The 26,068-nt window shown below is 40.5% G+C and overlaps 1 protein-coding gene across 1 annotated transcript; it reads left to right on the plus strand.

Moving 5' to 3' along the window:
* The first annotated feature begins 22,257 nt into the window (after nt 1–22,257).
* On the plus strand, nt 22,258–25,267 carry LOC140785229 (uncharacterized). Its single transcript, XM_073133011.1, has one exon. The coding sequence runs from the start codon at nt 22,758–22,760 to the stop codon at nt 24,888–24,890; it is 2,133 nt and encodes a 710-aa protein (XP_072989112.1). The 5' UTR covers nt 22,258–22,757; the 3' UTR covers nt 24,891–25,267.
* The last annotated feature ends 801 nt before the right edge of the window (nt 25,268–26,068 follow it).

Consider the following 26,068-nt stretch of genomic DNA (forward strand, 5'->3'; position numbering starts at 1 on the left):
CTTAGGTGCACACCTCAACATATACAGGTGGAGCCTTAATTTGACTTAATCGACCTAGCCAACTTCGACTTAGGTCCAACTGACTGAAACCAACCCTAATATATCAATCAAATATCAGGCTCCAGGCCTAACCAATTACAACTTTAATTAACAATTAAACTTGAACCTAAGTTGATTAGCTTAGATCAAAGAGGCTCAAGTCCAACCAATCCAAGTAAGCAACAAGTCGTCCTAAGCAATGATTAATACAAATAAGCAAAGTACTAGAAAGCAAATGCACCAAACATAGGGTCTAAAAGAAAAAGCAACTAAAAAGCAAATACAAGAATATAAATTAATAATTAACCCGGAGAATAGATATAAATGTCCCTGACCACCTCTAGGCACTGAACTCAATGGGATTGAGTTCACCTCATGGCTGGTTCATAACAAAGTAAATTAGTCATAATCTAGGAGTAAATATAAATTAATCTTCCTTCATAACCACCAGGGTCGCCCATCTTCTCTATCTCTCCTTCATGCTCCACCACCTTCTACCTTCATCACCACTATCAGCCACCTCTAACAGAAATCTAGACCCCCTTATGTTGGATCGACTCTAATCAGTTTGTAACCCGTCATCAAGCACACATCTCCTAATTATTTAATCTTGGCAATAACATAGTATGATGATATTATCAATTATTTAATCCAAGTAGAACTTGTCCTCAACTCAAAACTTATACTTATTTTTCTTAGTCCAGTGTAGAGGCATTTGGCCAATAGCAAGATAGTTGATAATATCAGCACACCATGGTAGCTAAGAAACACTTATTAACTACTCATTACAAAAGAATTCAAATATAGGAATGGATCTAGAATATGATTCTAGAATGAGCCAAAATAAGTGATTTGCAACAATATTTCCAACGAATTAAATGGGCTTTAACATCCTTCTTAGAGAAAGGTACTTAAGTGTCATATGATCGAAATAGATGATAAATTTAGACCCTAAGAAGTAGGACCTAAATTTGTCTAAAGCAAACACAACTACTACCAACTCTTTTTTTAGTAGGAGAATATTTCAATTGTGCATCATTCAAAGTCTTACTATTAACTTATTAATACATTGTCCTAAAACTGCCCCAGTTGCATAATCAGATGCATTCCACATAATCTCAATATGCTCATCCCAATTTGGTGGTTGAGTGATAGGAGCAAAAGTCAATTCACCTTTAATTATTTAAAAGCTTTACGACATTTCTCATTCAAGATGAATTAGGCATTCATAGCGATTAAAGTGCATAAAGGCTTTGATATCTTGCTGAAATCCTTATTAAATCATGGTGAAAACATGCAGGACCTAGAAATGATTAGATTTACTTCATTGTTTGAGGTGGTGGAAGATTGGAGATTCAGTCTTTAGCCTTATCAATTTCAATCTCATCTTTATAAATAATATGCCCTAGAACAATTCCTTTATTCACAATAAAGTGACATTCTTTTTTCAATTAAGAACTAGGCTTTCCTCTTTTGCATCTTTCTAAGACTAAAGACAGTGGTGCAAACATCAAATGATTCGGACTTCACCGATATCGTCTCGAGCATGGATACACTTTAGGGATGTCTTTGTCTCTTATTTTAGTGTTTAATTCTAAAAAAATAAGTTTTCTATATATCGCGTTCGAATGCAGGTGGAGTGCGTTCGAACGAGCTTGTGAACGCCTATATCAGGTTCGCACATCCAGAAAGTGTGAAATGTGCGTTCGAACGCCGCTTTCGAATGTGCTTGCGAACACCTGCATCGCGTTCACAAATCTAGAGAAGTGCGAAATATGTGCGTTCGAACGCAATCGAGCGCGTTCAAACGCGGTCGGCGAAAATGTAGTGTTTAGGGTTAATAATTGCCATTTTTGAATTATTCGATTAGCCTTTAAAAGTGCGGATGGCAACCATGAAATCATTATTGATGAATTGAGTTTTTGCCCTACCTCCTTCGTCTTCTTCTCTCTCGTTCTCTCATTTCCCAGTGACGTCGTTTCTAACCCCCCTCGACCGGCCAATCACCCTAGTCCCTTAGGGGCGGCCCTCTCCTTCCCCTTCTTCCAATCTATCCATCACTTGCCCTAATCCTTCCATCACCCATAACCCTTCCACCACCACTTACTCACCGGTGCCACCCTATTAATGCTGGTCCTCCACCATCCATCATCATCTAGGATCTTGTGCCTCCATCTACGGATCCTAAGACAAACTATCCGACGTTCATCCACTAATCGAATGATATCTCGAGATCCCCACATCCAATTTGCCTAAAATTGTTGGAAAGCTCTTTTCCAAGGCTACAACATATTAAAATCTCATATCGATTTGATGACTGAATCTTTTGGGATCTATTTTCAAAATTATGTGTCAGATCTTGTCCAGATTTAAAAATCAAAATAGATCGAGCCTTGGCCTAAAGGGGGGATCGTATCAAGCTGGTATCAGAGCCACCGTTCCTCGGACACGCACTTCCTATAACGACAACCAAAGCCATGGCTGCATGGCGAGATGATGAAGAAGAGATTCTCCCAATAGAGGAGGGCGAAACGATTGCGGGGACTTCCACTCGCGGAACCGCCCGATCAAATCGAAATACAAAAGAACCTAGTGTTCAAGCCATGTTGGGGTCTCTTTCCGAATAAATAACCATCAACAACCAGATGATGATGGAGATGATGCGGGAATTACAGGCAATAAGGGAAGCCATGGAGGACGGGAATGCACCATCGACCCCACGACGCGAGTCCACTCACATGACCCTGCCGCCATCGGTTCAGAATTTGCAACCAGAAGAGCCTCTACTGCCACCACCCTATGGGCAGAGACAAGCAAGGATGGTTCTACCAGGCCAAGTTGCAGGTGAGCCCATCCGACGAGCGAACCACTATGGAGATCACCTTGGAGATCAAGGTCCGTGGGCGGGGCAATACGAACCGGAACCACGGCGAGTTAATCAAAATCGAAGGAGGGATCATCAACCATTCATGGTGCATCCTCCTCCGGTTAGACAAGGACTTGGACATGATCCGGATCGAGACAATGGCATCCGTGGGCAAATCATGCGTCTCAAATTTCCCAAGTTCAAAGGTGGCGATCCGATCGATTGGTTGTATAGGGCGGAGCAATTTTTCACATACCAGGGTATGACGAAAAAATATAAGGTGACGCTTGCGAGCTTCCACCTTGAAGATGCGGTGCTTCATTGGTTTCGAGCAGCCAATGCCAATGAGGTTATCGAAACTTGGGCTGACTTTTGCGTTGATATCACGCGGCGATTTAGAGCGTCGAGGTATGATGACTTCGATGCTCTCCTCTCAAAGATGGTGCAAAAGACCACGGTTGGGGCATACCATGAAGAATTTGAGATGATAAGTAGCCGATGCCAACCCCCATGGACGGATCAGCAACTTCGCAGCACCTTTATCTCCGGCCTGCGGGGAGACATACAAGTAGACGTGAGGGCTTAAAGGCCTAGAACCTTAAAGGAGGCCTTCGAAGATGCAGTGCTCATGGAAGACAAACATCGAGCCATGAAGTTACATCTAAAATAGAACTGGATGAGCCAAGGAAGCCGCAATCAAGCTCAACCAACCATAGCGGCAGGAAATGTTACTATAGTACCAAGAACTGCTGCTGCAATGGTACCTCCTCGAGCAATCCTAAAGCCATCCCAAGATGTGAAGTATGCACCTAGAGGTCCGAGACGAGCACTCACACCTACTCAAGTGGAGGAATGAAGAGCCAAAGGCCTATGCTTTCGTTGTGATGAGAAGTTTGTACCTAGACATCGTTGCGCTAAACCGATGGAATCGATGATGCTAATAGATGGATTAGAGGATGTAGAGGAAGAGATTGCAGATGAAGATGAGGGTGTGGCTGGACAGGAGGAGGAGTAGCTGAGGAGCGACTTGTGGAGGACATGATGGCCGAGATCTCCCTCCACGCCTATTCTGGGACAGCAGCGCCAAAAACTTTGCGGGTGAATGGTATAGTCAAGAAAATCACAGTGAGAATCTTGATCGACACTGGGTCCACCCACAACTTCATTGACAAGAGGCTCCTTAGAAAGATTGAGCTCGAGTCGGAACCCACGGAAGGGTTCGATGTGACGATTGGAGATGGCACCACATTGAGGGCAGATTTTATTTGTAGAGGTGTGGAATTGAAGGTTCAAGGCCAAACTTTCACATTGGATATTTATCCATTGGCCTTGCGAGGTGCCAACATTGTCTTAGGGACCTAATGGCTTCAGGCTTGGGGACCATAACATTTGCTTTTTCAAATCTCACACTGACATTTCGAAGGAATGGTGAAAGGGTGCTGCTGGATGAAAACTAACTGCGGCAAGGGCCGACATTGCAACCACTTTTGGGCCTTCCTTGTGCAGGGGACTGATCTCTACTATTGCAAATGGCTGTTGCTGAACCAGAACATCCACCACCAAGGGAAATAGCTGCTGACATACAAGAGCTGCTGTAGGAATTCAAGGATCTCTTCAAGGAACCCTGAGGACTGCCGCTGACCCGTCGACACGACCATTGCATCCAAAACAATCCCGGGGTTGAACCAGCAAATGTTCGGCCCTATCGGTACCCGCATGTCCAGAAGGAAGAGATCAGCAAATTGGTGGTGGAAATGCTCGAGCAAGGGATTATTCAACCGAGTAGAAGTGCCTACTCGTCGTCGGTGTTGCTGGTTCGGGAGAAAGATGGGAGTTGACGATTTTGCGTCGACTACCGAGCCTTGAATGTGATCATCGTCAAAGACCAGTATCCAATACTGGTGATCAAGGAGTTGTTGGATGAACTCACAGGGTCGGCTTACTTTAGCAAACTTGACTTAAGAGCGGGGTACCATCAAATCCACGTCGACCCGAAAGATGTGCACAAAACGGCGTTACAAACTCACGATGGCCACTATGAGTTTCGAGTCATGCCGTTTGGGCTCAGCAATGCACCGGCCACCTTCCAAGCACTGATGAATGACATTTTCTGCCTGCTCTTGCATCGGTACGTGCTCATCTTTTATGACGATATTCTAGTGTATATTAGGAATTGGAGCGAGCACTCGTGGCATGTGCGTGACGTGTTGAATATCTTGCGACAAAATCAGTTAAAAGCCAAGATGAGCAAGTGCCTTTGGGGAGAGCCACAAGTGGAGTACTTGGGACATATAATCTCAGCGAGAGGAGTGGAAGCCGATCCAAGTAAGATCAAGAATATGGTGGATTGGCTGATTCCCACTAATTAGTGGGAATTGAGGGGATTTCGTTGGTTGACGTGGTACTACCGGCGATTCGTTGCCAACTACGACAAGATTTTTGTCCCGCTGACCTCCTTACTCAGAAAAGAAGGGTTTCAATGGACAGGCAAGGCGACGGAGGCCTTCAAAGCATTGAAGACAGCCATGTCTATCGCACCGGTTCTAGCACTACCAGATTTCAGCAAGTCCTTTGTGGTGGAATGCGACGCTTCGGGTGAGGGGCATTGGAGCAGTTTTGATGCAAGAGGGCAGACCCGTGGCATACATGAGAAAGGCATTGTCAAACCGGTTGCGACAGCTATCCACCTACGAGCGCGAAATGCTAGCAATTCTACACGCTGTCACCAAATGGCGACCCTACTTGAGTGGCCAACGGTTTACTATCCGCACAGACCAGCTAGCTTACCCTACTTCATGGAGCAATGTGTGCACACCCCAGCATAGCAACAGTGGGTCATGAAACTCCTTGGGTATGACTACGAACTAGTCTACAAAAAGGGGATCGAGAACCGAGCGGTCGATGCCCTTTCGCGCCAACTAGACACAAGTGAGCTCGCCTCCTATTCAGCACCAACCCTTCCTCTATTTTTAGATATGTGGGGAACCAATGCAGAGGATCAAATCGTGGAGGAGCTTGAGTCAGAGTTCAAAGATCGCTTCCCTAATTTCAAACCTTGAGGATAAGGTTGCGGAAGCGTGGTGGATTGATACGATTCAGACTTCACCAATGTTCTCGAGCATGGATGCACTTTAGGGATGTCTTTGTCGCTTGTTTTAGTGTTTAAGTTTTCTGTATGTCGCGTTCGAACGCGGGTGGAGTGCATTCGAACACGCTTGTGAACGCCTGCAGTAGGTTCGCACATCTAGAGAGTGTGAAATGTGCGTTGGAACGCCGCGTTCGAATGCGCTTGCGAATGCCTGCATCGTGTTCTCAATTCCAGAGAAGTGCGAAATAGGTGAAAATGTATTGTTTAGGATTAATAATTGCTATTTTTGAATTGTTTGGTTAGCCTTTAAAGGTGCAGATGGCAACCATAGAATTATTATTGATGAATTGAGTTTTTTGCCCTGCCTCTTTCGTCTTCTTCTCTCTTGTTCTCTCGTTCACCAGCGACGCCGCTTCTAACCTCCCTCGACCGGCCAATCACCGTAGTCCCTTAGGGGTGGCCCTCTCCTTCCCTTTCTTCCAATCTATCCATCACTTGCCCTAGTCCTTCCATCACCCATAACCCTTTCACCACCACTTACTCATCGGTACCACCCCATTAACGTCGGTGCTCCACCATCTACCATCATCTAGGATCTCGTGCCTCCATCCACGGATCCTAAGATAGACTACCCGATGTTCATCCACTAATCGTATAATATCTCGAGATCCCGACATCCGATTCGCCTGAAACTAGATTTGTTGGAAAGCTCTATTCTGGGGCTACAATATTGATCCGATCGAGATTTATTTTTAAAGTTCTATATCAGATCCTGTTCAGATCTGAAAATCGGAATAGATCGAACCTTGGCCTAAAGGGGAGATCGTATCAAAATATTTCTCAAATGATCACCCAAAGAAAGAAAAGTTATTCATAAAAACTTCTACCAATTGTTCTACCATATCATAAAATATGCTAGCCATGCATTGCTAGGAGCATTGGCTAACCCAAATAGCGTGCTACAATAGGCAAACATTCCAAATAAGCAAGTACAATGTTAGGTTTTAAATTATTGGCAATTGTGTACAAAATATTCTAAGTGTATTTTTACATATATATGAGCTTTATACAAGTCTAGAATATCTCTGGTTTGAAGAATTACAAAATTATTGGAGAAAAGCTGTTGAGTTCACACTGCGTTCACAAACGGGTTCAAAGGTAGTGCATTCACAAATGCGTTCAAACGCGGGTACTTGCATTCACACAGACCGAGAGCTGTGTTCATAAACGCGTTCGAACACAGGTACTGCGTTCACAAAAACCGAGAGCTGCGTTCACAAAGACCGAGAGCTGCGTTCACAAACGCATTCGAACGCAACCTGAAGAATTCAAGTTGTCGCGTTCGAACGCACTCGGGCCCGTTCGAACGCACCTGAGATCAAGTCATGCCGTTTGAACGCACCCGGGCTGCGTTCGAACGCACCAACGAAGTTTGATAAAATTGGACTTTCGTGAGTACGGATAAGACTTGGATTTGGCTCTATCTTGGAGATCATATATAAGGATTGTGATGCCCTATCTCTAGGGTGGTTGAAGAAGCATTATTGAAGGAGACTTCTTGAGGCTACATCGGTTCTTCAACTAACAAGGTTCCACTCATCATTAAAAAGTTAATCTTTCGTCTTAAGGGTTATCTAGACGAAAGATCAATCTCGAGGGTTACTGAGGTTGGACTTCAATCACGAGAAGCAGTGAATCGTGGGTTTTAGCGAGCAAGACTGAGAGGAACAAAGTCGTTTGGATCGACGGATTATTTTGTGAGTCAGTCTTGTAACTGCTACTATTCTAGTGATTGGTTTTGATCCAAGTTTGGATCCATGGTTTTTTCTCATTTGGCTTTTTCCACGTTAAAATCTTGGTGTTCATCTATGCTTTCGTTTTTAATATTTATACGGACTTTTACTTAAGCGAACGAGTGATATCATTGCATAGTATTTAGATACATACTTGTGTCTAGGGGTTTTTTCATACAAGATTAAGTTTTCAATAGTCAATGCAAACATGCCACCCTGCTTGAACGTAAGTGGGTACTAATTGTCCTTATTTTGAACTACTATGATGCTAAATTACTTAGGCACAACATGAATGTGATGTGAGACAGGTCAGATCGGACCACATCATGGGCCATTAGACTCGTTGTGTCAAGTTGGTTATCTTAGCTTAGTTGATTTCTATTTTAGTTGAGCCAATTTTTATTCCAGCTTGTTGTGACAAGTTATTAAATTAGTTGGTTGGGTATTTTTTTAATTAGTTGGTTGGGTGTTTAATTATCTAGTTGGGTAAATAGCCTCCTTTAAATATGTCGAGTACAACCAGATTAGGGTATGCATGAATGAAAGAGTTGAATCAATTTCCTATCTCTCTCTACCTCTTGCTCTCCTCCCTAGCCCTAGCCAACCTCTCTCAAACCCTAGCTGCTACCACCTTGTCGTCGTCTAGCTTCTCCCTCAAATCCTAGTCCAATTGATTGGGTCTTTTTTAATTAGTTGTTGGGTCTTGTTTAATTAGCTAGTTGGGTAAAGTCGGCTAGCCTCCTTTAAATATGTGGAGTACAACCAAATTAGGGTATGCATGAATGAAAAAATTGAATCAATTTCTTATCTCTCTGTCCCTCTTGCTCTCCTCCCTGGTCCTAGCCAACCTCCCTCAAACCCTAGCTACCACCACCTTGGTCGTCGTCTAGCTTCTCCCTCAAATCCTAGTCCTTAAGGCCATCCACCCTCCCTCCCCCCCTTCTCTCTCTGTTCCTACTAACCACCTCCACCAGTACGCCCCACCAACACCTTCACGCCATAACACATCTCACCTCCTGCCACCACCAATACATTCCACTATCACCACCTCGGCCTCTAGCCTATTCTCCCACAGCAATCCTAGTTTAGATCCTAACTAACAACATATAGAGTCTAAAGAAAAAAAGGTCTAAGTACCAAAAATGGGAAGTTATGAAGCGAATTGATCTAGTTTCATAATTTTCTAACAATACACGAATATTTGGTAAATATTCTCCAAGGACTACACAAACCAGATTTCTACAACTACCATAGATATATCCTCTAAGTCGGATCCATATACCAATTGGTATCATAACCACCATTTTCTAAGACCCATGCCTATCAGAAGATCCATGATTAACCATCCACAAGAAAGCACCTCGGTGGCGACCATCCCAACTCGCCAATGGTAGCCACTCCATCCACAATGTTGGGGTCTATCATTCTGGTCTAGATGATGCACTAGATGCAAGAGTCACATAGAGCCATACAAGCTGAGATGCAAACCATATTCCTTGCACCGTGGCGAGCAATGCAAGCCTCCCTCAAGGTGTTCACGCAAGCTTTTTTCACCATGAAATGGAATCCTATGATGACGAAGCCTCCTATTACCAATTGGACTCCACCACCGCAACAACCACATGACATAGGACTATCAAGATGTACCCACCCAGCACAAGAACATTGTTGGCCACTCAAGAAGCAAGCATTCTGAGATGGACACCGATCCACACCAGTTTTCAACTGAGCCGCTGGTGGAAGATTTCAAATAATGGGAAGTCTTTAGTGATCCCATGCCTCAACGAGCTTACCATGATTATATAGAGCCTAGATGGCCGTACCAGAGAGCCATAGCTATCCCTCACTATGCCTGAGTAGACTCAAGGAGAGAAGATCTAAGGGGTGGATCTCCACCACCAAAACAATGGTGTAGCCATGGTTACCCCGGTCCATACGACGACTCCTCCACTACCAAAACAATGTTGTAGCCATGGTTACCCCGGTCTGTATGACAACTCCTCCAACACCCCAATCTTTGACTTCGAAAATGACATGGAGTACCTGGACTAGCGACCACAGAAATTGAGCTTACCTAAACCAACCCCAGGGCAAGCCAACGTATAACCCATGCCCACTCAATTTATGGCACCCATGGAGCCTCGACTTGATGAGGAAGAATTGTAGGCGGAGTTTGATGAACCAGCCCCTTTACATCCATCCAAGAAGGCCATGGTTGTCCCTCAACCAGCCATGGCAAAACTAAGAATGGGGAGGACAACAAGAAGACTAAATTCAAGGCTGAACGATGCGGCTTAATTTTTCAAGTCCGATAGCAGAGATCCACTCTATTGGATCTATTATGTCGAACAACTTTTTTCACAATAAGGGACAGCAGAGGATCAAAAGGTTCTCTTGGCAACCTTCCACCTACAAGAAGTCACCACTCTCATTCTCTTCCCTCATCACCCTCTCTTCTTAGCAGCTTTCTCCTTCACCGCAATAGTTCTCTTTCTCAACGTGTGCGACCCTACTAGAGCCATTACCCACATTCCACCATCATCTATATCAACCCTAAGCTAGTCCACATCAACTCATATCAAAGCTTGAGCACTCCAAATTGGTCCACAGTAAAATGTCATTAGAGCTTTAGAACCCTCAAGCCAAGCCACCATAGAGGATAGGAGTGAAAGTCTTCTTGAAATGAGAATTCAAGTAACACTTGACCCATTGATTCTCAAAGTAAAAAATTGGCGGGGAGTGAAAAGAAAATAAACACTCATGTAAGTGCAAATTATTCTAATGGTAAAACACTTCAAAAATGATGTACAATTTAGTTTTAAAGTTAGGTCAAGATAGATGACTTGTGAAAGAATACTCGTGCAAAGAAGTTGAAGAATGAAAGGTGGCACCGATTTTGTGCCAAATCTCATTCAACTGCACGTGTCATCTGTTCCATGAGCTGAACAGTCTTGCCAAGAGGATCAAAAGGTTTTATTGTGTTGAATGACACCGTTCCATGAGCTGAACGGTCTTGCCAAGAGGATCAAAAGGTTCTATTGTGTTGAAGAAAAAAGTGCTTAAAAATTACTCACAAGTGGAGTAGTTGCTAACCAACTTGAACTAAAGATTTGCCTTTTCCTTAACACTACCCACGAATATCCTGTTAGTAGATTATGAAGTAATTATGTATGAATTTTTGTGCATTCATATTAAAAAAAAGGGCACAAGGATAAGGAGTGGATTTCATTACTACATCCTTGCCCACCTAAGTTAAACAACTCTTTGCATTTTAAAACCCAAAACAAATATCTAATTTAAAATCAAGTAGACATAGGATTTCACATAGCTCACAGGAATAATACGATTTGAGTCTGATCGGACTGAATCACGAAGACATTGGGCTAGATGGATCGATTATATTTATCTTTTAATTGATTCATATGTATATCTTATATAAGCCCTAAAGATAAGTCTAGTTATGTCATGTAAGTCCTTAAGGCAAGTCTAGTTATTCCATGTAAGACCTTAAGACAAGTCTAATTTTAAGTTTTCAATACAACTCTTCAGCAACAATGCTAAAAACTTGTTGTGACAAATTAAGTAACACTCGTAAGTGCACGAATATATTGAGTAGATCAACAAAAAAGGTATCAACCCCTAAGGACTTAAACTAGATGGAAGACAAGATTTTGGATTGAGATATAAGTTCAAAAAAACTTTAAATTTACCAATTTAAATAACTTAGGAATTCAAGACTTAGGGCTATCAAGCTCAACGAGCGGCTTGGGCTTGGCTCGGTCTCGGCTCGGTCAGAGCTGAGCCGAGCCCGAGCCACTAAAACTGTCTTGAAATTAATATCAAGCCGAACCTGAGCTGGAGCCGATTTGCTTAAGCTCGTCACGATAGGCTCAATATAAAAGAGGTGAGATAAACCTCAATCCCCAAATCCCCGCCTCCTCCAGTCCTCCTCCGTCATGATGTGCCTGTGCCGCCTCGTCCTCCTTCGCTAGCGGCAAGTCGCCACGGTGCCACCTCCTCCTCCTCCTCCTTCTTCTTCTTCTTATGTAGTCGCAGTGCCCTGCCTCCTCCTCTTCATCCTTCTTCTTCTTCTTCTTCTTCTTCTTTTACAGCCATAGTGCCACCTCTTCCTCCTCCTCCTCCTCCTACTTCTTCTTCTTCTTCTTTTTCTTTGGCAGCAGCAAGCCACCGCAGTGCTACCTCATCCTCCTTCCACAACGGCAAGCAGTCGCAATGCCCTGCCCCGCAGTGCCCCGCCTCCTCCTCCTCCTCATCCTCCTCCTCCTCCTCCTTCTTCTTCTTCTTCTTCGGCTCGGTTTGGGCTCAATCTAGCTTGATTTGGCTCAGTTTGAATAAGGCTTGATGATAGGCTCATTTTAGGCTCGATCTCGACTCGGGCTCAGTTTGGCCCGGCTCGGGTTTGAGCCCAATTCTAAGATTCGAAATTAATTTCAAGTCGAGCCTGAGCCGGCGCTGGCTCGCTCAGGCTCAGCTCATTTACGCCCCTATTCAAGACCACTACATAGAAATCAGGCCCATATGCTTCTATCAATTCGTTTGCATATTCTACGATCTTTAGGAAATAAATTAATCCTAACATCTAGATGATTTAGTAAGAAAACATATTAAACTCTTTTTAATTCTTTCGCAGATTAAGTTATAAATGATCCTGACATCCTCGTGGTGAAGGAATCCCACGCAAATAGACTTGGATCTAATTAGATTTAAGAATTTAATTAAATATATTTAAGTTCATTTAGACCTTAAGTAAAACATAGAATAAATTCACATTTAAGTGAAACAAAATTCATCTAAACTAATATATCTCAATTAAACTAAAAGACGTGAATTTAAATATGCAAACGAAAAGTGAGCAATAATTCGATACTAACTAATTAGTTATTAAAAATAATTATCATCTATTAGCAAATTAAAGGGTATATAAGATATTTTGCATATGTGACTAGATTAACTGATAAGTAAATTAGAATTTAAGTATTTTCTTATTACTTATCCTTATAACCGTTTCCTTAATAATGGGAGTGCAAACTTTTATTAATTTATTATTATTTTTACCTTTTATAAGAAAATAAATATCTAAGATAAATAAATAAAATATAATTAATTTACCCTTATAATTTAGAAAAGTGACCCATACTTCCAGTTCATATGACTGGTTACTTCCAGTTAATTTTATTTAGTATTATTTAATCTCAACAGTTAGATTAAGAGAGAGAAATTAATAGTTTTTATTAAATTATTTGTCAGGAAAAATACAAAAATACCAAAGGAAGTGACTATATGTAGACATGATAATTAAGTCCGACCCATCCAAACTCGACCCGAACTCGCCCAGTTTTAACCTGGCTAAGTTCGGTCCAAGCCCGATTTAGGCCCGGCCCGACCTAAACTTGAGATGATAGTGAGCGGCATGGGCTAAGCCTTTGCTTGCCCGGCACTGCCCGAAAGTCCGATCCACTACTCTCTTCTATGGGCCAACCCATAATGCACGCATATTTTTATAATTTTTTTAGTCCCACATTGGATATTTAGTAAACTATGTATCAATATATAAGTATGTTGCCATAAAAGATAATTAAAATATCTTCGCCCATTAAACTCGGCCCAAAAAAATAAAATATTTTTATATTTAACCCATTGTGTTGGACTCATTGTACCCAACACAATTAAGAAATTATATTTCCAACTTTTCGCTTTTGAATCCTCCAATATTCCTTCTCGAACAAAGCAGCCCATTTAAATAGAGGCGACTGAGATCTTCTTTTGGTAGAATTTCAATCAATACCTTCTTTAGCTCTCTATCTCCTTCATTATTTTCTTAGTTTTTCTCCCATTTTATAAGACTTTGACTTCTTTTTGGCTTGGAAGAAAAAAAAAATCACAATAATTTTCAGACAGAGCAGCAATCACAAATAATTAAATATCTTAATTGTCAATGCATAGAACCGATTCATGAAACAAAAATGAAGCACTACCATATACAGGAGTATTAGATGTTTGCCCTACTACTACAAAGTTGGACTAGACAACCAAGTTTAGTGGAGTTTGAAATTTTGCTTAACAATCAAGAGAAGTAATATAGACATCATTGATAAGACACACACGATGGCGTGTGTACCAATGTAGGAGGCGCCATTCCTCATATAGAGATTTGATTATGATCGATTTTATATTTTTATTTATTTATGGTATCTTTTATTTATTTATTATGTATGGTGTATTTTGCTTATTTTTCATTGTAGGTATAGATATAGATCCATTATTTTTTTTTTGAGATGAATAAAATTATTTGACTTTACTCATTTAAGAAAATGAGTGTGAGACCATTTTTAGAGTGGAGGTGTGAAATCCCATTCCTTTTCTCCCTTTGTTTCCTCCTCCATCACTTTTTCTCCACTACGTTTTGTATTAAAGAGTTATCGTAAATAATTATTGATTATTGATAAAGAAGAAAAATATGTTCGCCAAAAGCAAGAAGAGTGATCCGACAAGTAGAGGCAAGGTAAGTAGAAGAAGAGCATACAAAGTTGAAGGCTTAAGCCACAAAAATAAAATTCTGAAGAGAAAGAATATGAAATATTATTAAAGTGGCAAGATGAGACATATCAATAAAGATTGTAGAGTCAAGCTTAAAAATCAAATCTTGGTTACAAGGAACCAGGAAAGGAATCAAGTGCATGATTGGGGCTACTCTATTTCAGTGAAATATTAGATGGTGGCTCTCCAAAAGTTCGAAGCTTTGGCAAGTGTTAACTACCAATGTAATTGGATTGTTTATCCAGTTGCTTTCATCATTTGATCAATCAATGATTTGTCCAAGTTTCATGAGTTCATACAATACCAAAGAGATGATGCTGGTTCATCCAGCAGTGAATAAAAGTGTTGTCAAAATAGATAGAGTCACCTTGAAGAGCATTTTTCATGTTCTAAATATAACTAAAATATTCATTTCTATCTAAGTAGAGGATGACAGCGGTGATCTTAATGAGACAATTGATATCAAGCTAAGCATGTGTATCATAGTGTAGAAAAAATTAAGGCACAATAGCACTTTCTAGCACCTATCCGAAAAAAAGCAGCACTCTTTGCAGCACAAGAATACATATAGTTGTAGACTCTGATATTCACAAGGATATTAAATATTAAGTGAAAATTAGTTGTAACAACTAAAGTGTAATTAAGTTGACGCAAATCTAATTTTTTTTAATATAGTACAATAAAACATATTAATGTTGAGAACCACTTTATTTGGGAAAAGAAAATTAAGTCTGCGGATGTGTGTTCTCAAGATAACTTAAGAGGATTTTTTTTCTTCCTAAAGCTATTTCAAAGACCAAGTTAAAAATATAAGCAAAACTTGGTTTGGTTACTCACAAGCTTGCACTAAGGAATATATTAAAAATTATTGCTAAACCTACTTAGGTGTTCTATTTACGTAATGGTATTTAGCTTAACTAATTTGTATATTATTATCAAGGTTATTTTTAGTAGTGCTCATACTTATTAGGGCTGTTTTGGAAATACCATGTATCTTGTTATTTGGGGTCCTTTTTAGTTATATAAAAGTATGCAAGTTAATATCAAGATGACTCAGCGTATATGAGAGCTTCTAGATTTCTTTATTACTGGATTTAATCTTCTTAAGGAGTAAAAGAAGAGAGAGATCCAATTCAGCTCGGAATTTTACTAGACAAGAAATCGGTGACCTTCTTGCCTCTTGTGATTTGAAGACTTATGCTGGATTGCTACCCATAATTGTTGACTCTTGTTGATATAGTAGCTAGCTAGCTTACTAGATATATGCATTTAGTCGTCTGGCCGGGTAATTGCTTATGTTATTATCTTCTTTTTTTTTGTTTTTTTTGTTTTTGTTTCTATCTGTAGCTGTACAATGCGTATAGGAAACGTTGGACTTTAAAGCTCGGAAGAGAGGAGGTTGAGAGAGGTATTAGTTTGAGTTTCCACATCGAACTTCACAGAAAGTTATTAGTCCTCAGTCCTCAAAGAAGATGATTTATATTAACCTCTCAGTTATTTTATACGTAACCCAATAATTGTAATTTGATTCCCCTCTTATAAAGGCGTGCAACAATCTTATGGAATAGTTTTGTGATTGTTTCAGTTTTCCAATCATATTCCTCCAGGTGAGTAAAACTGAAGTTTTGCTTGGCTGAGGATTTCAATCACCCAAAGTACAGGAGTACAGACCAGACAAGATAGTCAAGTTTTAGTTCTACGGCAAAAGTTTCTTCAAGGCCACGATCCGTGACTATCGGGAAATTGCCTGCCACCACCTCGTCATTCACTTGGGAGATTGATGTTGACATACTATTTTCCCTGCATCAGTTTAGAACAATCTCACACCCAAAACTATTCCTTTCTGTCCTTCTATGCATATCATAACACTAGTTTTCTGCAGAGATGAACTGAGCTTTGCTTCAGTGGAGCCAAGATTATTTTCCCTTTAGGAGAGGAAAGATGGAAAAGAACAAAGTGCCTGCAGTTGTCAATTCTTTTAACTGGCAGAACCACTAAAACCAGCTGAGGCGACGTATATAATTGCCACTACTCGTGACATGGATAGTACCATATGCATATAACATCCTCCTCCAATTTTTCTTTTCTTTAAATTAATTAAATTTTAATTTATAAATGTTGTTGGTTTAGGAAAAGAAGCTAGAGAAGGGAAGGAAGACTCTGAACAAAAATTAATTGTCCTCCTCCAATAGCAAGCCAACATCAGACTATATAATTTTTTATTATAACATAGAAAATTTTCTCGAGTTTTAAATTGAAGTATTGAGTAATTATCTGATTTTGGACCAAAATCCTAGCTCAGTTAATTACTATCTTTATGGGGAAGGAAACAAAGGCCTTTCTAGATCGTTGTTAATTTTCCCATGTTGATTCTTTAGTCGTTCACTAGAAAAATGATGTTGACCTCCAATTATCCTGTATCGAGTTTAGAATAACATCTTGCTTAACTTACCTTTCTTTTGTTTTCCATGCATGTATACGAAAAGTTGGTCACTTCCTTTGATGCTGCAAGAGTAAGTAGTCTTTCAAGGGAAAGTTTAAGGTGCTGATGTTGGAGGAGAAAGCGAAATGGTGAAGAGAATCGAAGGCTATTCTAGTTCTAGTTATGACACTGGCTAGCTTAAGAAATGAAAGATACTATAAGGTAATGTTCATGCTAGCTGATCCCTTTCCATGCACACAAATCACCACTTCTCGATCACCATTATGGGTTGCTACTGGTTCCAGTTCTCCATCAAGCATGCAATCAGGTTGTGTTGGACTAGCTTGTAAAGAGTGATATATATTAACTTTTATTATTATTATTATTAGTAGTAGTAGTAGTAGTAGTAGTAGTAGTAGTAGTATTGAAGAATTGGTATGGAAGCATTTTACGATAGAACTATATTTATGTTTTTCTTTACGTACGGCACATCTAAGGTGGCAACTGATGATTGAATCAAAATGATGATGATAAGACTGAGCAGTAAATGCTGTGATGCCAGTTGGCCAATACTGAAGTAAAAACTTTCTTTGTTCTTTTTTTGCTTTGAGAAAATCCAGAGAGCATCGTATCCTCTGATGAAGTGTCATCATATGATTCATTTATCTATGACCAAGATCTGCGTCTTTTCCTCGAACACTGCACCCAATCTTTGATGAAGCATCACAAACATAATGGTCCCTATTTCCCCAGCTGCTGTTTTCCTTAGGGAATCAAATCGATAGAGCTCTCTCTCCTCTCGCCTCTCTCTTCCCCTCTCCTCTCTCTCTCTCCTCTCTTTATGGTTGTATGAGACTATAACCTCTTTAATGATCCTCTCTCTCCCCTTTTCCGTATCACATGTTGTGGTTGTCAGGCCATACCTTTAAGCTAGTTGATGAATCTTTCTTCCCCTCCTTGGTTGCAATTGAGAGAGAGAGAGAGAGAGAGAGAGAGAGAGAGAGAGAGAGAGAGAGAGAGAGAGAGAGAGAGAGAGAGAGAGAGAGAGAGAGAGAGAGAGAGAGAGAGAGAGAGAGAGAGAGAGGAGGAGGAGGAGGAAAAAAAAAGTTGATGCAAAACTTTATCAATGCCACAGCTTTTGGCTTTGTAATTTGCAACATGGTTTCCTTTTTATTGCTCAATAGTCCCAATTCTCGTGCTCCCCATCCCACAGGCTCAAACAAATACCAGCTTTCCCACTTTTCCCTCGCCCCATTTTTTTTATCTTTTTTTTTTTTGCTGTTTAAGGAAACCCAATTGAATCGGGTCCATTGTTGTGACTTGAGAGGGTGGCAAAGTTGCCCTTATCCCTCCTCTTGCTGAGCCATTTGGATGAAAAGATCATGTGGTCTACTAGTAATGCGACAAAAAGACTTTCATCCATGCATTTGCTTAATTATAACATGTGAAGAGGATTGAGATTTAGTATGAACTGATTTCGTACAAATTGGTCTAGGCTTTTTCATATATCAAAACGCGTCAATTGCATGCATTCAATAGCCTAATTGAATTTGTTGTAACACTATGGGTTGCCGTTCCCATGTATTCAATTTATTAAGTGATCAAAATTAATGAATATGTGTGATCGATAAGCTGGTATGTCTCAATCAGGTTTGCTTTAATCATATAGCCCTTATTTTATGATAATTAATATCCTGATGCGTGCATCCAATAATTCTAATTGCACTTTATTCTGACTCCGTTGCAGTTATTTTTTTATCAGTGACACAATCAAGATTGTCAAATGTGTATCATTATTATGTTAACATGTTCGAATCAATTCGAAATGACCACCAAATTGTTTACTCTATGTGCTTAGGTGGTGCTAGACGGTGGTTCGACGAGTAGATGGTGCAGTGTTGGTGACAACTTGGGCACTATCTCCTAATGATTCTATTATTCTTACTAAGGTCTGGTCAATGTAGAACTGTAACTTACATTGGCGTCAGATAAAGTTTTAGTGGAATTAGACTCCCCTCGAACTAGTGAAGATTCGGTTACGATTCAACCAAGATGAGTCCAGGGCATTTTGTTTAGTGCTCAGCAGGTTTGTTTCGGGTATTACAATTTAGATCGTGCAGTTTGTTTTATCTTTTTCTTGGTTAGTATTAGCTATTTCTTTAGTATTTCAAATAAAACCCTAGATTACTATTTGATTTGACTTGTGTTTAGCTGAGTCAAAACTAAATCGAAACCATGTTGGCTGATCAAGTCAAGGTAGCTACCAATAAATAGATGTGGTGTGCACTTGAGTCGAATATTGAGATTTATCGAGTCTTCTTCTTGCTATCTTCTCTCCTCTCCTTATTCCCTTCGACTAGACTTGGCTGACCACCTTGATCACCCACGTCACCTCCCTTATCATTTGATCGACACCTCCTATCCCTAGGATAGGATCCTCCTCTCCCACATTGACATTTCTATCGACCCATTACACCATCTCATACTCTAACGCCTCACCACCATCACTCAACCTAGCATCACACTTTTTGTCCTTTCCAACATTTAGTCACTTTTTAGTTGATATCTTAGGATCTAATTAGCCAAACTTTGTGATGTATTGAAAAGCTCTCTTCCGGAGTAATAAAATATTCAAATTTTAAGAGGTTCCAATAAGAATATTTCTCAAAATTTCTCTCACAAGATCTGCCGTGGAATCTCTCTAAAGACCATTGCTAATCGAATCAAATGGCCATTTTTCCCATCGGTTAGATTAAAGCTCGTAATAGGTTCTAAACAAAGAAATGTCTTCTCTTAGCATATTAAAGACATTGTTGTTGAGATTTTTTACGCTTTCCTCTCTTTGTTGATGTAAAATTTTTTTATGTATATAAAAAAGTTAATCTCACTACGAATTGAGCAGTTAACCAGGATGAGGCCACCTCCCATATTTCTATTTTGGGGGCACGGTGGCCCGTTGACTTGTTACACATTTTATTGGAGGACTGTTGCATTGTCTATTGTGGCACAAAAGCTCCCAGCTGAATACATATTTATATTTCAAAAACAAAAAAAAGAATTTAGATAAGCCTAGATATTTAGACAAGCTGAGGAAGGGAGAGAGATAGAATAGGGTAGTTTGGTCATTATCTCACTAATTTTTTAATCAAGAGGATAAATATCTTTGGATTCTCCCCTTTTCTTCACCTCTTCGGCCAGGTGGGTCATCAAAACATCTTCTAAAACAAAGACAAGGTGAGCATAGAAGACCCACTAAAACCACTACACCTAACCTTGTAATCTTGATTTATAATCAATTTTATTCTACTTTATTTGGAGCAAATGATATGTCGACGTATGCATACGATTAAAGAATTGAAGAATCGTCCAAGGAAAAGTGCCTGAAAGGACTCAAAAGAGATTGTAATCCGAGCAAATTTTATTTTTCTTACCTTTTCTCAAAAGGGGTGATTAGAAAAATGACTACTAAGTATGATCGATTGTGATCCCATTGATGAATTAATTGCACCCATTATAGCTGATCTCTGATACGTCTCAATACACGCCATCTCACACTATAGATGGTATGATTTGATGTATGACAGGTAATTGCTTGACTCTCTCTCTCCCCTAAACCTAATACATTTGAAATTATATTAGTGGGGTCGAACCTATACTTTTAGCTGTTTAATTTTCGATCAATTAAAGACTAGATTTAACCTGAAATCACTCTATAGTCAAAAGGACTTCTTTACCTAATTCTCATTACAATCTTTTCAAATATATCTTTTTTTTTTTAAAAAAAAAATACTATATTTGCCCAATCCATCCTATATCTTATTGTATTAATTGTTAACTTCGTAAAACATCATAGGAAACGTGACAATTTTATCAATTTTATAGAATAATGATAGCATATGCAGAATATTTTGAATAGGTTTCCTATTAGTTTAAAACTACGAGAATTATTTTTAATCTACCTTTTAATGATCGAATTTCGAGGAGAAAAAAACGTGCACGAAAAGCCCACGCAATGCGCACGAAAAAACTAACTAATATAATCTAATATAATCCCCCCCGACACTCATTCCATACTTTATCTCACTAAGTTTGCTAATTTGCGTTTAAGAAAATGATGAGCAAACTGATTAATTTCAATTCTTATATATAAGTGCCCTCTCTCTCATATTCATCTAATTTTCTCTTTACTATACTTAATGTTTGAGTATCTAATTTGACTGCAAAACAACAAATTACTTAGGATAATATTACTTTTTATTTTCTTATTTTATATTAATTGTTTATAAGTATTATTGCTTGTAGTGAGATATGTATTTTATTTAGGAATAATTTCGTTTTTACTTCATAAACTATTTTCTGTACCTTTGAACTATTAGAATTATTTCGCTTAACTCATTTTGTTAGTCAGGTGATGAAAATATCTCTCATATACGCGTGTAAATTACATGAAGATTTTATGATAACAAAAATATTCTTACCTTGTCAAATAAAAACCCATTACCCTTCTTCAATCAAAGCTTACCCCAATTCCCACCCTCTTCTCCAAATATTTGCAGTCCCCCATCCCCTTCTCCAATCTTTGTAACCTCCCAACTCTGTTAAAGAATCATTTCCTTTTGTTCTTCAAGTTGTAGCACCTCCAAGTTGCTCTCCTAACTAGTATCTTCAACCTCCTACCGATCTTCAAGCTGATAGAGAGAGAGGAAGAGATGAAGAGAGGAAAGGAGGATGGTTCAGGGTGGGGATGTTACTCAAAGTGGAGAGGAGAGCATCGGGTGAGATGTGCTCCGGGTAGAGAGAGGAGAGAAAGGGAGGAGATGAACAAGAGGAGATGACAATTTCATCCATTCTCTAAATTTCGTCTAAGGCATTAAGGGGGTATGGTATTTTTGCACTGGAGTTTAAATGGAATGATTTTGTTATAATTTCAAAAGCTATAATGGTTACAGAGTGAATCGAAAGGTGGATCAATTTATTTTTATATATACGAAATACCTTAATATTAGATTGAATTAGATATTTTCCAACAAATTCAAGCTACAAGGGTAAAATGAATTTTTTTTAACCATCTTGGTTAAGTTTGATCAATGAGATGCAATTGTGAAAGAGTGTTATAATGGCAACTATAGCAAATTAGGCTCATTTGTTTCTTCTAATTTACATAAGAGCTCTTAAGCACAAAAACTTATTTTTATTATTTTAAAAAATTAAAAAGGTTTTTATATGCAAATACACCCCCCTCAAAACAAAAGAGCAGAGAAAGAGTGACAATTTATTTGCACCATAAAGATTAAGGAGTAGGTTAGTCTGTGGGTCTCTTGTGCAATTTGAGCCATGGACTAGGACTAGGGCTAGCTGGTGTGGTTCCACTACAAAACTGCAGTACCAACTACTCCCACCACATTGAGAATAATAAATATAAAAAAGTATAGATATACATATAAATAGTAGCACATCCACAGATCAACATGTACAAATTCCTCAGTATTTTTATGCAATAGACTTGTACCCTAATAAATTTAATACTCATGTACCAGAAGCATTCCCTTACAGGGGGTGGTCAACCCGGCTGAAAGACCACAGAAGAAGAAGAATAGCAACATTTCCTTAAATTCCTAGGTTGCCCTCTCACTTCTTTCTACTACTGCTACACTATAATAAGGCACATGGAACAATAAGCCCCACAAAGGAAGACTTCTTTTGCCCCTCCATACACACAAAGAAACAAAGGCCTTGTTAGAGACAAACTAGAGTGGAAGAAGAGCAAAAGAGAGAGAGAGAGAGAGAGCCCCAGAGATATAGAGCGAGAGCGAGAGAGAGAGAGAGAGAGAGAGAGGGAAACAAAAGATAAAATACAAAAGAAAAAAAGAGAAATTAAATTACGATGGACGGAGACGAATTCACAAGATGTTCGACGATAGGTCTGAGAGAGAGTAGTAACTGCTACATGTAACAAAGAGAAGGCGAAGCGCTGTGTTTTTTTGTACACCAATGGCAGCAGAGCCATCGACCGCGGCGGCGGAGGAAGCGGCGGCGCGAGCGGTGCACAAGCGATACGAGGCGCTGACGACGGTGAGGACGAAGGCGATCAAGGGGAAGGGCGCGTGGTACTGGTCCCATCTCGAGCCAATCTTGGTGCAGAACTCCGAGACGGGTCTTCCCAAAGCGGTGAAGCTCCGGTGCTCCCTTTGCGACGCCATCTTCTCTGCTTCCAACCCTTCGAGGACCGCGTCCGAACACCTTAAGCGCGGGACTTGCCCGAACTTTTCGTCGCCTCCGAAACCCATCTCGTCCATTGCTCCTTGCTCCTCTTCCAGGCCCAATCTTGGTCGGAAACGCTCTTCTCACCTCGCTCTGATCGACCCATCTCAGCCGACGCAAGCGCTTGTGCTGTCCGGCGGGAAGGACGATTTGGGTGCTCTCGCCATGCTTCGAGACAGCGTCAAGAAGCTTAAATCCCCCAAAACTTCCCCTGGTCCACCCCTCTCCAGGACCCAAATCGATTCTTCTCTTGCTCTGTTGTCAGATTGGTTCTACGAGTCGTTTGGTGCAGTGTCTTTGTCTTCCATAGAGCACCCAAAGCTGCGAGCTTTTCTCCACCAAGTTGGTCTCCCACCTCTCTCCCGAAGCGACCTCGTCGGTCCACGTCTCGACGCGCGCTTCGACGCCGCTCGTGCCGACGTCGACGCACGCGTCCACGAGGCGCTCTTCTTCCAGCTCGCTTCCGATGGGTGGAGACCCAATTCTTCGTCGTCTTCTTCTTCTCTCGTTGCTTTATCACTTAATCTCCCCAATGGCACCTCCGTCTTCCACAGCGCTTTGCCCTTGCATGCTCCAGCGATGTCGGATTACGCCGACGACGTGCTCTGGAACGCCATCATCGATGTCTGCGGAAATGGTAGTCTTCACCGGTGCGCAGGGATCGTTGCTGATCGCTTCAAGTCGAAAGCTTTGCGAAGTATCGAGGACAAACACCACTGGATGGTGAACCTCTCGTGCCAAGTACAGAGCTTTCACAACCTTGTAAAAGACTTCCACCGCGAACTCTCTCTCTTCCATAATGTTAGTTCAAGTTGCTCCAAGATTGCGAACTATTTCAACTCTAATTCCCAAGTCCGGAAAACCTTCCACAAGTATCAGCTCCAAGAGGTCGATCACACCAGTCTACTCCGTGTTGCCGACGCAGACACCCCCGTCTTTGCAATGCTAGAGGACATCTTGGCTTCTGCTCAAGCAATTCAATTGGTAAACTTGGATGAGTCTTATAAGATTCTGTGCTTGGAGGACCCAATTGGGAGGGAATTGGGGGAGATGATTCGGGATATGGGGTTTTGGAATAATGTAGAGGCGGTGCACTCCCTAGTGAAGCTGATCAATGGCATGGCACAGGAGATGGAGGTGGAGCGGCCGCTTGTTGGGCAATGCCTGCCGCTTTGGGAAGAACTGCGGTCGAAGGTGAAGGACTGTTGTGCTAAATTTAACATTGAGGACACACCTGTTGAGAAGGTAATCGACAAACGGTTCAAGAAGAACTACCATCCGGCGTGGTCGGCAGCATTCGTGTTGGATCCGCTTTACTTGGTCAAGGATGCGAGCGGAAGGTATCTCCCACCATTCAAGTGCCTGACTCCAGAGCAGGAGAAGGATGTCGACAAGCTGATCACCAGAATGGTGTCGAGGGAAGAAGCGCACATCGCACTGATGGAGCTGATGAAGTGGAGGTCAGAGGGGATGGATCCATTGTATGCACAGGCAGTCCAGGTAAAGCAGCTCGATCCAACGACAGGGAAGATGAGGATTGCTAACCCACAGAGCAGCCGGCTCGTGTGGGAGACATGTCTGAGTGAGTTCAAGTCGCTAGGGAAGGTGGCTGTGAGGCTAATCTTCCTTCATGCTACGGCATGTGGGGTCAAGTATTGTACGCCGGTGATGCGGTGGTTGTCTACTCCTGGGCGGTCAGGAGCTAGTATAGAACGAGTCAACAAGTTGCTATTTATCACTGCTCATTCTAAGCTAGAAAGGAGGGATTTTTCCAATGAGGAAGACAAGGATGCAGATCTCTTCGCCGATGAGGAGGACAATGTGCTAAATGAGTCGCCCTTCATGGAACCCTCCTCAGTGTAACATTTCTAGTTGGTTTTACCTTTATCCTCTTTGCGTTTGTAGAATTCAAATGTAGGAATTGCTAGATTCTTTTTCCTACAAATTCTTCCTTGTGCCCATGTTATTATTCTTACTTACTCTATTAACATTTTAGTGGGGTGGGGAGTGGGGGCATGAGAGAGACATAATCAGTTTTTCAAAGTCTGTCTCTTGTTCAGGCATGTAGTTCTCGAGGGCTACTGGGTGTGCAGATAAAGATCTTCTAGTTTGTGTTAGAATCCACACGAGGAACAAAAGAGAAAGACCACCAGGAAGAATGTTGTAACATTTTGGTTCTTCAGAAATTGTATTTATATGAAGTTGCATGCAACTAGACTCGAGATGATTCATCATTATCATTTCATTCCCTTCTTGATGCCTTTACTTGACTAATTCCAGTTGTCATTAAGATTTCAGGTCTTAATGCTTGGTTTTGCAAACATATCTAAGCATTTGTATGCAAAAAATGATTGATTCCATTGTTGTCTTTGCCTGTTAATTCCATTACAGTCTTCCATTTCAAAACTCTTTTTTTTAGCAGAGTCCCTTTATGATTCTTCTTGTTGGTGACAATATAGAATGGTTCGTATATTTTCATGGACTGAACAACATTGCAATTGTGTCTATAGGTTATGGCAGTATTCCATTTGGTTGGATTCATATCCTGCTCAAGTGTTGGCACCAATATTTATGTAGGAACATTGTTAGCTTAAATGTTGGTTGTCTTATTACTGCTTTCTAACATTGCCACAGCGTATTTGTTCATAGCCTTAGATTGTAGAAATTATGAAATAGATTCTCATTATTACCTATCAATTGTGTAAGCAGATGGTTATGTTCTTAAGCTTGTCAATGGCATGCTCTTATCTTCTGCTTGGTTTTTCTTGTGAGTAAAGCTTGGCAGAGATTCCTTCTGAGTTTATTACAGAAGACTGCCTCATAAAAATAATCTGCTAGTCTTAATTGAATTTTTGATAAATAGGATGTGTATGGTGGTCTTGCTTTTATGTAAAGTTTTTATACCTATACATCAAACTCCCATGTTCTTCATTGACTAGGTCAAATACTGTCATAATTCAATGATCTTGTCAGTGTGACACTATTATTTCTTTAGATTTGCTCATCAATGAATATCATTTGTCGTCCTTGCTGAAGATGCC

This window comes from Typha latifolia, chromosome 3 (assembly GCF_019914945.1).
Source record: "Typha latifolia isolate L0001 chromosome 3, TyphaL0001v2, whole genome shotgun sequence".
Taxonomy (NCBI): domain Eukaryota; kingdom Viridiplantae; phylum Streptophyta; class Magnoliopsida; order Poales; family Typhaceae; genus Typha; species Typha latifolia.

Bases quoted from the DNA above. Each gene is read 5' to 3' on its own strand.
- LOC140785229 (XM_073133011.1), top strand. From the start codon at position 22,758: ATGGCAGCAGAGCCATCGACCGCGGCGGCGGAGGAAGCGGCGGCGCGA.